Source organism: Pongo abelii, chromosome 10 (genome assembly GCF_028885655.2).
Source record: "Pongo abelii isolate AG06213 chromosome 10, NHGRI_mPonAbe1-v2.0_pri, whole genome shotgun sequence".
NCBI lineage: Eukaryota > Metazoa > Chordata > Mammalia > Primates > Hominidae > Pongo > Pongo abelii.
Genome location: NC_071995.2, coordinates 16291740 through 16306501, shown reverse-complemented (window position 1 = coordinate 16306501; position 14762 = coordinate 16291740). Strand labels below are relative to the sequence as shown.

General features: G+C 39.6%; 1 protein-coding gene across 2 annotated transcripts in view; it reads right to left on the bottom strand.

Moving 5' to 3' along the window:
- Positions 1-3023: 3023 nt before the first annotated feature.
- The window catches only part of PTPRO (protein tyrosine phosphatase receptor type O), a 285274-nt gene continuing 273535 nt past the window's right edge, over positions 3024-14762 (bottom strand). For both annotated transcript variants that reach the window (XM_024257382.3, XM_024257383.3), the window contains 4 exons: positions 13499-13653; positions 10967-11102; positions 5347-5467; positions 3024-4327 (listed from right to left, as the gene is read on the bottom strand). In XM_024257382.3, coding sequence (XP_024113150.2) covers positions 5363-5467; positions 10967-11102; positions 13499-13653 — 396 coding nt within the window. In that variant the 3' untranslated portion in view covers positions 3024-4327; positions 5347-5362. The remainder of the gene's footprint in view (positions 4328-5346; positions 5468-10966; positions 11103-13498; positions 13654-14762) is intronic.

Below are 14762 nucleotides of genomic sequence, written 5' to 3'. Positions count from 1 at the left end.
TTTTGAGTAGGAGGGCAGGACTAGTTTGGTGACTCTCATCAAGCAACAGCGATCATGTCAGGCTTTCTAGTGGTTTATGAGTAACAAAAACAACGAACATTTGTTGTTTCTGTTATATAAGCCGTTGGGGAAAATATTTAACATCATTAAATATGATGGCTGGTGGGTATGTCCAGAAGATATATTGACGAAGTTTTGGAAGATATAAATAAAAATGTTGAAAAAGACTTGACTAAGGCTTTCTCGAACATTCCAACAACAGCATTAAAACTGATTATATAGCCTATTTTTAAAAGCCTTCATATTTGTGCTTACCATACGGCCTAGTATATTGCAAGTGGTCAAGAAACCTTAGATGGATTGATTGAGTGGTCCCTACAATATGATTAGATAAACACACATTTGTTGACTGAGTGATTCAATAGATGACTTCCTTTACTCAAGATTTAATAGCCCCAGTTTTCCCAGGTTTTGTTATCATAATCTGTTATTTCTCCACATTTCCGGTGGTTCTAGTGACAATGTCTGGACGGCCTTCAGTCTGTTCATGACCCTCCTGTAATGCAACTCCCAGAGCTAAACCTTATACTCCATCTTTAATCCAGTGACCCACCAGGAAAAAGCTTTGTGATAATCACCAGATAAAACTAAAAGCAAAAAATCTTACTGTTCTGGAAGGCCAGGGGTCAGAGATGTCACAGCTGAAATTTCCTTCAAACGGTTCCAAATGAGGCTATTAAAAATCAGGGGTGGAAGTCTGCAGGTTTTGCAAGTTATATTTTGTTGCTTTATAACCCCTTTGGCCAAAGCGAATGTTATAATCAGTGATGGGCATGGCTCTCGGACTTCATCCCTGTGCCAAGTACCAGACTAGAGATCTGTGAGCTAGGAAGCGAGCCAGCTATTTGAAGCACATTACATCAGACATTTCCTGAGGCGTAAAGGAAGGCCTCCTTGCTAGAAAGCAGGGAGAATTTTGGCTCTTAGAGGTTGGACTCAGTAACTTTAACTCCTTGGCTAAGGGCCAATTCTCTAGCAAGTAGCCTGCAAAAAATTCAAATCCAAAGCCCCTGATCCTGCTCGGCCTGTTGACACCGCAGCCTCCTTTGAGAGCTGTGTTACCTTTTTGGGAGTAGGAACAGCTTTTAGGAAAGGAGAGACATTATAAAATCTGACATTAAAAAAAAAAAAGTAGTAACTTTTCTAGTTTTACATTTTGGAGGCAATATTGTCTTTACAGTGGGAAATTGTAGACCCTGAATTAAAATGCTTTTCCAAAAAATGCTGTCATCCATCACTCTTTTCTTTTCAAGTTAAACAAAATCATCATATGAAGTAATGGATATACTGCTGTCAACTATTACATTTATTAATTAGATCCTAATGGTAGTTTCTCAATTAACTTCATAAATTATGTTTTGCAGCCAAGGAATTTGATCTCAATAGCCCTTAAGGCCTGGTGTGGTGGTTTACACCTGTAATTCCAGCACTTTGGGAGGCTGAGGTGGGTGGGTCACCTGAGGTCAGGAGTTTGAGACCAGCCAGGCCAACATGGTGAAACCCCGTTTCTACTAAAAATACAAAAAATCCGCTGGGCGTGGTGGCACGCACCTGTAATCCCAGCTACTCAGGAGGCTGAGGCAGGAGAATCGCTTGAACCCGGGAGATGGAGGTTGCAGTGAGCCAAGATCACGCCATCGCATCATTACACCCCAGCCTGGGCAACAGAGAGAGACTCTGTCTCAAAAAAAAAAAAATAAATAGCACTCAAAGTGAAATGTTTTGTAACGCTCAAGTTTTTAGATCTTTTTGTGTGCCATACAGGCTATTATGAACACATGCACTAAGGCCCCTGTGTTCTTTTGGAACAAAGCATTACTCAAATGAATTTTAAAAACCCTAATTAATAATACAGAGGCTCTGGAAGCCTCCCTTCTGAATGCTTAAAGTTGGGTCCTGGTGTGGAAACAGAACTGGTTAGAGTAGCTTTACGGAGCATCCATGAGAGAACAAGACACAAAGCACCTTTGGGTCAGTTATCATATCTGATACTTCTTATCCCTGTTGCAAGATATGGAGTTATGATTAGGTCATTCTTCAGTTTATTAACTGAGACCCAGGAGAGATAATTCCAAAGTCATTATCAGGATTAGTCAAGTCTTTTGATAGACTGATGCCTTTTCCATCATAAACTCTACAAACTGAGGAGCAACAGTGTTCCAGAGAACAGTGTGACCTTCCTGTAGTTTTGACTCTGAACCTTCAGTCTAAACTCTGGATACTTCCTCTTTCCTTTTGGGAAAATTGATCTGGCACTATTTGATCCCTACCTTGAAGGGGTGCTCAAGAAAAACATAAAATATTTATGAAGTGCTTTGTTTCATGGGAAGCAATGTTCCAGGCTGCAAAACTTCTGTATGCTCTGAGCAGCAGTGTTGGAAATATATTTCAGCTTACCATACATTGTATCAGCTCTTCCAAGGTTGCACATTTCACTCCTGAGTGTTCATGTGTGAAAATCTAAGAATGTCACACATCCCTTTGCCACCTTTCATTAACCATGTTTGTTCCTGAGCATGGTGCGATATATTATTAAAATGTCCAAAAAGGGAAATAAAGGAGTGGGGGGTGAGAAGAAGAGGAGGAGGTGGTAGCAGGGAGGTGAGTAGGAACTGACAATCCCTGAGGAGCCCAAGCTGTTAACCTGCAGGGTATGGGCATCCTCTGCCATTCACCCTGCAAGGTGAAACTGAGACTCACTGGCCAGATCTTGCAAGAAACTCTGCCAAGGTCTGCCATGGCCGAGCCTTCTCAGTGACAAGAGACGGTGGGGTGCAGAGCTGTTAATTTGGCATCCTTCACCAACACTAAGGTCACTGATAAAATATTAAGCTGAACTTATATCTGTGGCTTCATGAAGATGATCAGGGATGGAGGGACGCCAGGGAAGGGGCAGTGTCAGGTGCATGAAGAGGAGCAAAGCCTCCTGGAAGCACACACACGGAAGCTCACAATAGCCACAGTTGCCACAGGAAGCAGCCAGCTTGTGTTTACTTTCAATTCAAAGTGTTTTCTGTTGTATATCCATGTCATCACCTCTTATTTATCAGGAAGTGACACAAAGTAACAGGCTTCACAATGCCATCAATGTCGTTTTGACAGCATTCATGTCACAATACACAATCATGTACTGTAATTATACAAAATCCGAAGAATAAAAGTTACTAGTTACACCGTTAAAATGAAACTGACAACCAAAAGAATAACAAAACAAAAGGAAATCTCTGTCAGAATCCATAGAGACATTTGACAATATTGCAAAAAAAATGTAGTCAAATAATTGTCCCAGCATGCTGCAGTTCATTGCCATAACTTCATAAATTCCCAGCTCTTTGGGGGAAAGAAAGTGCGTTTTCACAGCCTATACAGTTCTTAAAGAAATAGCTCTCACATGTATGCAGGTCAACAGAACAAGCAATGCAAAGTCTAGGCACCAAGATTGCTCAGACAGCAACAGAGTTTAAAGAGTCCGACTTGACACTCTTCTGAACCAGATGTGGTTTCTTGAGAAAGAACTTGGACAGTAACATTAGTCCAAAAGGGCCAAGGAAAAAACACCAACTGTTAATAAGGAAGAAAACCATCAAGAACTAGAACAGTTAAGACAATTTTTTTTTTCTACTCTACTTTGAAGTTGAATTATAGCTTGAATAGGAAAAGATTACACAGTTGATCTGTGGGTAGAACCCCTCTCTTCCCTGACCAACCTCCCCAATCCAGATCCGGTAATGTTGGAGTACAGATAGTGCTGGCTCAATTTCTTTGAAGTAGAATGACCATTTCTTCATGTGTGGCCATGCCTCCTTTTAATAATGAGGTATAATCTGATGCTAACAATGCCTGTTCCTTCCTGGGTTATGGGGCTGATGAATGGTGTAGGCAGAAAACAATTCAACTTTCTGATAAGAATCACACACACACAAAAATTATTGCACTTAAAAACAAACACTTAAAAATAAAAAACTCAGCCCAACCAGCAAAGGGCCAATTAAACTCTTCGGAAGTGCTGTACTTCCTGCCCTTTGGAGAGCGTCTTGACCTTCCTGGTGTTCTGTTGAATTTGGTCCATTATTAAATGTCCCGAAGTGAAAGAGTCCAAAAAGACACTGTAGGCTCTTTAAGGCTAAGTCTTCCCGGTGCTTCTGTGAGATAAATTATCTCCTTGGCCACATATTACAAAGCAGGGCCTCTGTTTAGAAAAATGACTATCAGGGCCCCCTAAAACAATCTGGAAGCAAGGGAGGATGGGCGCACATCATGTCATCTCCTGTGAATGAGACAAAGAAAGACAGTAAGCAGCCTGGTGTCACAGCCCCACCACTGCTCTCACTATGCTCAGTCTCACAACCCATGCAGATGTGGGTTGATCTGTGCATCTTTCTCTGTGTGCTGCCTCCTTTCTGTGGGTCTGAATGTCTTTCCCTCTCCCAGCAAATTTGTTTCTCTCTGTCTTTCTTTATTTTTTATCCTTCCTGCTCCATTGTGCGCTCTGTCTCTCTTGATGGATATAGAGGTGCAGTGCTAATCCTATCCTGCCTACTGGTCCATATGCTTCCCAGATTTTCATGATTCTCCCAACATGCACCACTGTCATCTCCCTATCCTGTCATTGGCTCCTCTTCCCCCAGTATAGTCAGACACTCTACAGTCTGTTTACTAAACTAAATGGGCAGATTACTGTTACCTCAGCCAAGATTACTTACACCTCCAAAATCTGATCTCCTAGTCAAAATTGGAGTACAGGACGTTGAATATGTTACAAGTGTCTTCATGAAGCTCTCAAGTAAGGGCTCACATAATGGGTGAGACCAAGGTATTTTCAAACTCTGCTATCCTGAGACTCTATTGTCACTGTTGTTTTTGGTTTTAGGAGTGTCCAATCCAGCTCATGTCTTTTTGTCACCCCGTATAGAGCCCTTGTAATCAACAAAATATTTGCACAAGATATCTAGACAGATTTGGATGGTAGTATCCTGATATTACAGGCACAGATCCAATAACAGAATAATTTAGGGTTCTGAGTAGAGGGAATGGAGGTAAAGCCATCATGATCTGTAGAAGCTCCTGTTTGTTGCCAACACCAACCAAGGTGCACTGAAACTCAAAGATCTGCTACAGTACTTGTTTTTCCCTGTGACCACCCACGTGAGGCCAGGAGCTGGGAAGAAATACTCATGTGAAGTCAGAGTCAATACAAATGGCTACTGCTGTCTTTTGTCCCATCCATCACGTCCCCCTCTAATAGTTGTAAGACTGAGCACTCGTGGCGAGCTCTTCTCCACTTACTGCTCTGGATTCTGAACTAGGACTTGCTAACATTCTCGTATATGACATCGCTGATGCAGAACTGCTGCTTCTTCTTCATCCACATCAGTTGCACACACTGATGGATAAAAATGTACTGCTCCTGGAACAAAAGACAAAAACAGGTTTCAGAGCAGACATGTGCAAAGATATAATATTTTATACTATGACAGTTTTAATGATCAAGATCTAGTGTTAAAGGAAACCATTTTCATTATTTACAGAGACACAGTTTTATAACTAGAAAATCCAAAGAATCAACTGTACAAGTATTTTGATTAATAACAGAGCTTAGAACATCATGGCTTTTTTTTAAAAACAGTGGATTTTTTTTTCCCTAACTTTATTGCAGTTTAATAAAAATTATATATATTTAAGGTGTACAATGTGATGACTTGATATACATACATGTTATGAAATGATTACCACAATCAAGCTAGTTAACACATTCATCACCCCAGATTATATATATGTTTTTATATATATATGTGTGTGTATATATATATGTATATATATTTGTGTGTGTGTGTGTGTGTGTGGTGAGAACACTTAAGATCTACTTTCCTAGCAAATTTCAAGTATACAATACGGTATTATGAACTATGTTCACCACGCTATACATTAAATCATTATTAATGCTAAAGGAAATCAACATTCAATCAAATCACGGGGCTATTTTGAAAAAAAAAAAAAAAGGATATCCCCTTATCATACACCAAAGCAAATTCCAGGTAATTTAATAAATTGTCTTTAAAAATATAGAGGAAAATATTGGTTAATTTCTCTCTGATTACTTTAGGAAAGGAATTTCTAAAATTAAGAGCAGTAGAATAAATTACAAATAAAAATCTCAATCTACTGTATATTTTAAAAAGTTAAAAAGAATAAAACATCGGGTAAACCAGAAACTGGGAAAGAAAAATATTTTCTAGAATTATGACAGAATATTGATACCTTTATTTTTGTGATAAAGTCATTCAAATCAGTAACATGTACAAATAGACAAATAAGTAAAGGACATCAACCACTAGGCCAAATATTCCCTGGAAGTTAGAAACTATGTCTTTTTATTCCTAATGCCTAGCACTTAGCTTGCTTATTAAATGATTTTTGAAGTAAACTGAGGAAATATTAAGATATGCCAAAAATAGTCAAGTAATACAAAGTACATTGAAATAATTATTTTCTATCTATGTAGTGGACAAAGCTAGAAGGAAAAGAATAATATTTAATGATGACAAGTTTGTGGAGGCAGTCCATTTTACTTATTGTTTCTGGAGGTAGAATTAATAAAGTGCTGATAAATGGTGTGGACACAGATAATAGTAAAAAGTGGGAAATAATCTAATTTAATGTTCTCTAAAAAGGAGATTGGTTTAAATATGCAATAGTGTATCTGTAATGAAACATTAGTCTGTCCTTAAAATGAGATTTATAGAGTTGTAGGTAATTTTTGATACTATACAGGCTACATAGTAAGATCCTAAATGAGAAACTACAATGTAAATAGAATGTAAAGTAACATACATATATACATACACATAATATGAGCACAATCATGTAAAAGTTATACTTGAATGAAAGCCAAGATGAAATCACCAAAATACATCTTTCTGCCAAGAAGTAAGGGTAATTTCACAGTGTTCCTCCTTTTTCTTTGTTTCCAGAGTTTCTCTATAAGTAATACCACTAGAAATAACATTTAAATGAGATCCGGTCAAAATATTCATAGCATTTTAAGAAGCTTCCTGTGTAACAACTTCATACAAAAAACAAAATTAATATTTCAAACATCACTGGGTTGACACCTCAGCCTAACCTGTATTTTTCAACACGGTTTGGAGAAAATATATTCCCTTTTGCGGTGATGGTATCCTATCAGTGGCTGAGCTACCCCTTGTGGTCGTCACACATGGACACCTAATCCATTGTTTCTGGTGTTATGTCAACACAGGGAATAGATAAGACCAGAGATTGCCTGGACATTCAATCTGCATCTGCTTAGTGGCTACATTTTGTATCAAAACAAAAAACAACCAAACAGAAAGACCACAAGAAAAGTAAATAGAGACTATTTATGGAGGGACTTGTCCTTGAAAGTCCCAAAATCCAAACTGCAGATCAGGAGGATGGGCTGCTCAAAGCAAAGCTCCAACTGACCTCTAGGGAAGGATATTAGAGGAAAACCAAACAAAATATTCGATAAAAATAGAAGAGAGGAGAACATCATTCATAAGTAGCACTTCACAGTTTCACAGCACTTATCTAGGTTATATTATTTCCCATCATGTCTACTTTACAAAAATTAGTGAAAGTTATCATTCATATTTTACAGAAGAGAAATGGGAGCCTTGAGAGGTGACGTGACTTGCGCAGCAGTAAAGTGGAGATTCAGGCCTCCCCCCAGGGTCTGGCATTCTTTCTAAATACGCCTGTACTTGCGTGAAGAAGTCTATGAAGTGTGTCTGGTCAGGTGAGGAAGAGGAAGAGGGCAGGTCACAGTGCAGTCCAGGCAGCATGTTGCACCTGGAGACATGGCTCATCCTATCAGCTACTTCTGCAATTTTTTGGGTGAGGTGGAATGGTGGAGTCAAGGCAATGTAGAGAAGGCTGGAAAATTAGATACCAGTGATGGGAGGAAATATGGTCTATGTGGGTTGATTATATACATAAAAACGGAGCTCAACTGGAGAATCATTTCATTCTCTTGAAAATCATTAGTGTCAAAGGAGTACTCTAGGATCATACATGTGAAAAGAATAAGCTTTTTTTTTATTTTTACTTTGTTCTTTCCTTGTTAACTTTTGTGACCTGGCAGCAGAATTTGAATGTGAATGGGCTTAAGGAGAATCTTAGGCAGATCAATCTGTATTCAAAATACGGGATGAACCACGGTGAGCAGAGGAACAAGGAAAAAATAAAGGTAAATGAACAAAATGTTCTAGACATAAGTTAAAAAAAAAAAAGACACAGATAAATAACTTGAACTGGAAAACATCCACCATGAAGTCCTGAGGGAATCAAGGGTCAAGCTAGAAAAGTTGGAAAAAGGAAGTAACCTGGGGGACCTCTGCCCCCTTTACTGACTTTGAACTCCCCATGAGAGTTCAGGGAAGGGATACTGCACTTTATTTTTTTATTTAATAATTGATTTTATTTAATTATTTAATAATGATTTTATTTAATTATTTAATAATTGATTTTATTTAATTATTTAATAATTGATTTTATTTAATTATTTAATAATGATTTTATTTAATTATTTAATAATTGATTTTATTTAATTATTTAATAATTGATTTTATTTAATTATTTTATGGGTTTTTTTTTTGAGACGGAGTCTCGCTCTGTCACCAGACTGGTTGCAGTGGAGCGATCTTGGCTCACTGCAAGCTCCGCCTCCCGGGTTCGAGCGATTCTCCTGCCTCAGCCTCGCAAGTAGCTGGGACTACAGGCGTGTGCCACCACGCCTGGCTAATTTTTGTATTTTTAGTAGAGACGGGGTTTCACTATGTTGGCCAGGATGGGGATACTGTATTTTAAAAAGGCCGTGTTCGAGGAGATATCGACATAAAATGCTGCCATAAACAAATGAAACAACCAAAATTTAGGGTAAAACATTTAGGGAGAAAACAAAACGTTTTCTTGGCTTTGCAGAAAGCAACATGGTGGCTGCTTGATAACCACCCGAAGAAAGATAATGACCCTAAAAATGGGATGGAGGATGTGTCATGTGAAAGACATTAAGAATCTGTAGTTGGAGAAAAGTCAAAAGAAAACAGGCCATAATTAAAATCTACGAAGTTTTTTGTTTTTTTGAGATGGAGTCTCACTCTGTCGCCCAGGCTGGTGTGCAGTAGCACCGTGTCAGCTCATTGCAACCCCTGTCTCCTGGGTTCAAGCAATTCTCCTGCCTCAGCCTCCCGAGTAGCTGGGATTACAGGTGCCCACCCGCCAGGGCAGGCTAATTTTTTAAATATTTTTAGTAGAAACGGGGTTTCACCATGTTGGCCAGGCTGGTCTCCAACTCCTGACCTCAGGTGATCCGCCCGCCTCAGCCTCCCAAAGTGCTGGGATTACAGCTGTGAGCCACTGCGCCTGGCCCCAAAATCTATGAAGTTTTAAAAGGTATGAATTAAGTACATACCTTAATTCATTAAATACAAAATACTTAAAATAAGGTGTGGCTCTTTGAAGCTTGGTGATTCATATACATAACGGGGAGTTTTAATCACATATCAGGGTGCAAATTTATGGAAGTAAAAGCCAAAAATATGGACTGATTAATAAAGCACTGTTTACTCACCAGACAGTGGACTCCTCTGGGAAACCAGACATTTTAAACTTATGATTAAAAAGTGATATTGATGTCCCCACCACGCTAAATTACTAGGCAGCATGATTGAAACCAAGTGAGGAAACCAATTGGACTTGCTTCCTAATTATCAATGGGAGGTCTGAATATTAACGAGGATAACTCTTTCCCAAGTGATATGATCCTGCTGTAGTTCAGAAATGAATGTATTGAAACAGCCTTGCCAAAAATTGGTCAGATAAGAATGGGGAGGTAGGAGGAAAGAAAAGTAAAAGGAGGGGGAAAACAGAAACAGCTGAGACGGCCGCCATTACTCTAGGCTTTTGAAGTGATACTGACATCTAGTGGTGCTGGGTAGGAAAAGCATGAGGAAGACCAAAGCATTTTAAAAATATCCTCCTAACAGGTCGGGCCAGGTTGTGTTCTACCCAAGTGTTCCACCCACACACACTCTTTGAGAAAAAGGATTATTGTAAGACTGAAGCTAAGAAGTCGCGAGTATGGCTGGGTGATGAGGCTTATGAACAAGCTGTTGTACTTGGCTTTTTGCGCCCACAGGGGTACACACCCACGGCTGCTCTGAGGCAGGCGGTGCTGTCTGCCGGCGTTGCCTTGAGTTGCCGCTCCAGACTAAGTGCATCCTCAGGCTTTCAGGGAGGGAGGACTCGGGAGAAGAGGAGGAAGACGGAGCACGTAACACTGTTGGATATTTCATTTCAGGGGATGCTTCCATGTTGTTAAAATAATAAATCTTCATCATTGAGATGAAGGGAACTGGCAATGCTGGTAGGTTGGAGACTGGGAATCTTTAAAATCATAAAAGGGACAGAAAGCTCAAATCCAACTTCTAATCATCATCAAAAGTGAATTGAGATAGAGTCACACGGAGGATAAACTAATGACAAATGTATTGAATCAAATCCAACATTTCAAATATAAATCAAATTGCACCAGTTCTACAGTCTCTATTTGGTGGCATTTACCCAGGATGGCTGTTATCTGCAATTGACTCTGAGTCTGTTCAAAGGGGTCTTACTCTTACTAATCTACCCGTGCACTCTGAATTATGATGCCAATAAAAGTATAATCACTATACGTCAAATGGATTTCTGGAGGCTAGTGTCTATTTCTTTTATGCCTCAAAGCAGTTTGAACATAAACAATAAGAAAATGGGAAAGAAAGATACAAAGAAGTTTGAGAGAATTGTTTTGAAGCATATCATTGAATAATGGTTAAGTTTTTCAGTCCAGGGAAAATTTAAAAATACATATAGATTATGTTCCTACCTCTGTCTGTACCATAGACATCCGGTATGACCTCATTTCTGACACCAGCCCTAAGATGTCGACAAACTCATGATCCCGAATATGTTGCAAGAGCCTGTCCAGGGCAATGAATGTTCCCGTCCGTCCCACGCCAGCACTGCAAAAGAATGTTCCGATGGCACATTATTCAGATGGTGTTTCTTCCCCCCCCCCCTTTTTTTTTTTTTTTTTTGAGATGGAATCTTGCTCTGTTGCCCAGGCTGGAGTGCAATGGCATGATCTTGGCTCACTGCAACCTCTGCCTCTTGGGTTAAAGTGATTCTCCTGCCTCATCCTCCCGAGTAGCTGGGATTACAGGCATGTGCCACCATTCCTGGCTAATTTTTGTATTTTTAGTAGAGATGGAGTTGCCATGTTGGCCAGGCTGGTCTTGAACTTCTGACCTCAGGTGATCTTCCCACCTCGGCCTCCTGAAGTGCTGGGATTAGAGGCGTGAGCCACCTCGGCCAGCCCAGATGGTGCTACTTTACTGTTGAAATGAAACTGATGATTTCTAAAAAACTACAAATAGTACCCTTGTGGAGAAAAGAAGACTAAGCTCCTGACAATATTTTCCACTTAACTGATTTTTAAGTATGCAGTTGTGGTTGGTGTTCCTTCTAATGTCACATTTCTGACTATCATGGCTACCTTCCTGAGAGAGATTTGCACTGCATTGGCCACACCCTTTTTCGGGGTCTCTGCTTCTGCAGAAAAGTAGGGATTCCATGTTGAGTACTCTCGAGAACTGATTTCTGAATTCAGAGAGCTGATACACATAAACAATACCCAGTCTTTTGAACAGCATCAGAGTTAAGCCCTCAGACCAGCTCAAAAGTCCAGTGGAGATGTCCATACCATAACTCTAGGTCTGGGACCACAGAGATTTGTGTATCTTCAACCCTAAGTTCAGTTCACCACCCCAGACCTGCCTTACAGCACGCCTGCCCTTTCAGTGGGTCCTGGGCCTGCTTCCATCTCACAGGGACCTTTGAAATAGTTGCCTTAAAATCAAATGAAAAATTTGGACCCAGTCTCAGCCAGTACCCCAATCCCAGTGCTCAGGGCACAGGTGGAAGTGGACTGACATGCGCTGACCAACTGCCCATCACAGTCCCTAGTTCTATGTGTTGAAGTCAGCCCTTTTTTCCCTCCAATCCTCAATAAAGAGCCAAATGGCTCTTAGCTTTGAATCACTGTGAAATGATGGGAAAAGAGAAAGTTCAAGCCAATTTATATGGAAAGTTTGCTAGAAAAATCCCACTCTATAAACCTTGAGTTTAAGGTTGCTTTTTCTACTAGACAACTCTTCCCTCCCAGGATTTCTCAGATAAAATGATCTGCCATTGGGTGAGCACCTGTAAAGTCATATCCAGAACTGCACTTACTATCTTCCATGAAAGGAATCGGTGAGTTTGACCCCAGAGTTGAAGAGCTTCATTTTCTGCTCTTGAAAAGAACCATTTTGAGAACAGATAATCTTACCTGCTAAAGCACATCCTTTAACCTGTGAATGCCTGCAGTGGATTGACAGCAACAATATCTGCCCTAAACAGAAACTTGGTAGCTTATGAAGCATTTTCCTTTCCAGGGAGACACACACTCCACACAAACACACATGAATGCACACACATACATCCTCATTCTAGTCATTCTAATTCACAAGGGCCAAGGCAGTAGGTCTGGGATTGTAGATTTATTTGCTTAGGTTGGCATGGCTGCCAATGCTTCCCTTCACAACTTCATCCCACTGCCACCTCTCACATGCCATTGGAGCACGTTTATGTCCCCTGTTCTTTTGAGGTTGCATAAGGATTTTAAAGCAATATTGTATCACAGAGATAGATTTTGATGGAGCTCTGTTCGTACAGTAGGAAGAACAAATTAAATTTAATGATAACTTTTCCTGTTGGGAATTAGTGTGGACCTTGATTTTTTTATATCCTATATCCTTTTTCATGCTACTGTCTGAAAATTTAAGAGACAATGCCAAAGAGGAACCATAGCAAATATGTTTATCTTCATAAGCTGAATATTTTCATTTTTCTTTTCCTTTTCTAGTTTTTATGCCTATTTATATTATGTCAAGCTGTGATCAGCTTTCTATAATTTGACTTTGTATTTGTCCATGTTGTAACTACCCAGAATCCTTGATGGAGTAGGATAATGTCACATATTAAGGGCATGATCTTTGCAGATTGGCATGCCTGGATTTGAATACTAACTCCTCCATGTTCTAGTTGCATGAACTTGTGTGAATCCCTTAACATCTCTACCCTCTTCTATTTTTTTCATTTAAAAATTGGAATAATAACATCTATTTTATAGGGTATAGATACAGGAAAGCCAGAATAAATATTATGTATAGTGAGACATCAATTAATCATAGTTTAAAAAACATCAGAGTTTATTTAATTTTCAACTAAATCTGATAAGGGCTTATGGAATGGTGAGCTATTCCCCTTACAAAACCAACTCCTAATATTTAATAGAAAATGCAGTTGATGAGGTTACCTGCAGTGAATGATCATGGGACCTTTGCTCTTGGTAGCTTGCTGTCGGACCATGTGTACAAACTGCAGGATACTTTCTGCAGCATTTGCTGTGGGCACACCATGGTCAGGCCATGCAGTGTAGTTAAAATGCATCACAGCCTGCATCTCGTCAGCCTTTAGAGAAAAAAGCCAAAAACAAGCATTAATTTTTCAGTTCACTGTTAGGATGACCCAGGACTCCGCTAGTTAAGCATGCAAAAAGGTAGAGCCATGTTCCACTCCTGGTCAGTACACTTTCCTTTCCAGCTTTGAGCACCATATCTGGCATAAAATAGGTATTGAAAAGAAAAACACACTAATTGTATAAAGCTTCAAATAGTAGGATAAGTAGGCTAATCTGTACCTGTGTAATTAAGGACAAAACTTAAGCAGATTAGGGTTTGCATCCTGGCTGTCATTTAGAAGCTGCATCAGTTTTGGCTAATGAATTAAACACTGTAGAAAGTGCTGTTGGTGCCCTTTAGATACACTTTGCCAGCCTGGGACACACTTTTCCCAGTTGCTGCTAACAGCACAGTAGTACCCATCTCTTGATAGTTGCCTTCCACTGCACAGAGCTGCCTCGATAGAAAATGCCTAAGAGGTTGCGTTCTCCTGCTGAGGGCAGCCCACAGCTAATGATTGACTAATTGTGGGGTATAAAAATCCAGCCTTTTTCAGAGTGAGACAGTACCATGGTGCTGTTCATACCCCAGCACTGTCTGTGGGATCCAGCACAGGTGAGATTTCAGCTGAATGCTCTGTAGGGCTTCTTCTCTGTCAATCTGCTTCCCTTGCTCCCTTATGGGCTTTCCCTAAGAATGCACTTTCACAAAATCACTTATATGAGAATCCTTGTCTTGGACTTTGATACTAGAGGACCTGACTCACTGAGCTTCAGTTTTCTCATATCTAAAAGTGGCCTAATGATACTTATAACTAGAGTTGTTGTGTGGATTAAGTGTAATCATGTGTGTGATATTACTATTTACTAGTACCTCATTACTATCCCTCACTGTCATCCAGCTCCGTGCAATTGTATGGTTGATTCTGGGAGTCCCTAGTAAGTGAGTATAACTTATATATTTACCTATTCCTATTAACCCATACATCAAATATATTGTTGTTCTCTCTGAACTGAGTACATATTAACTAGAATGTGTATCTTTCCAGATCAACTTTTTTTAGCCCCAACTAATTTGTAAGAGTTATATATTCTCCACTTGTTATTAACCATCAGAAAT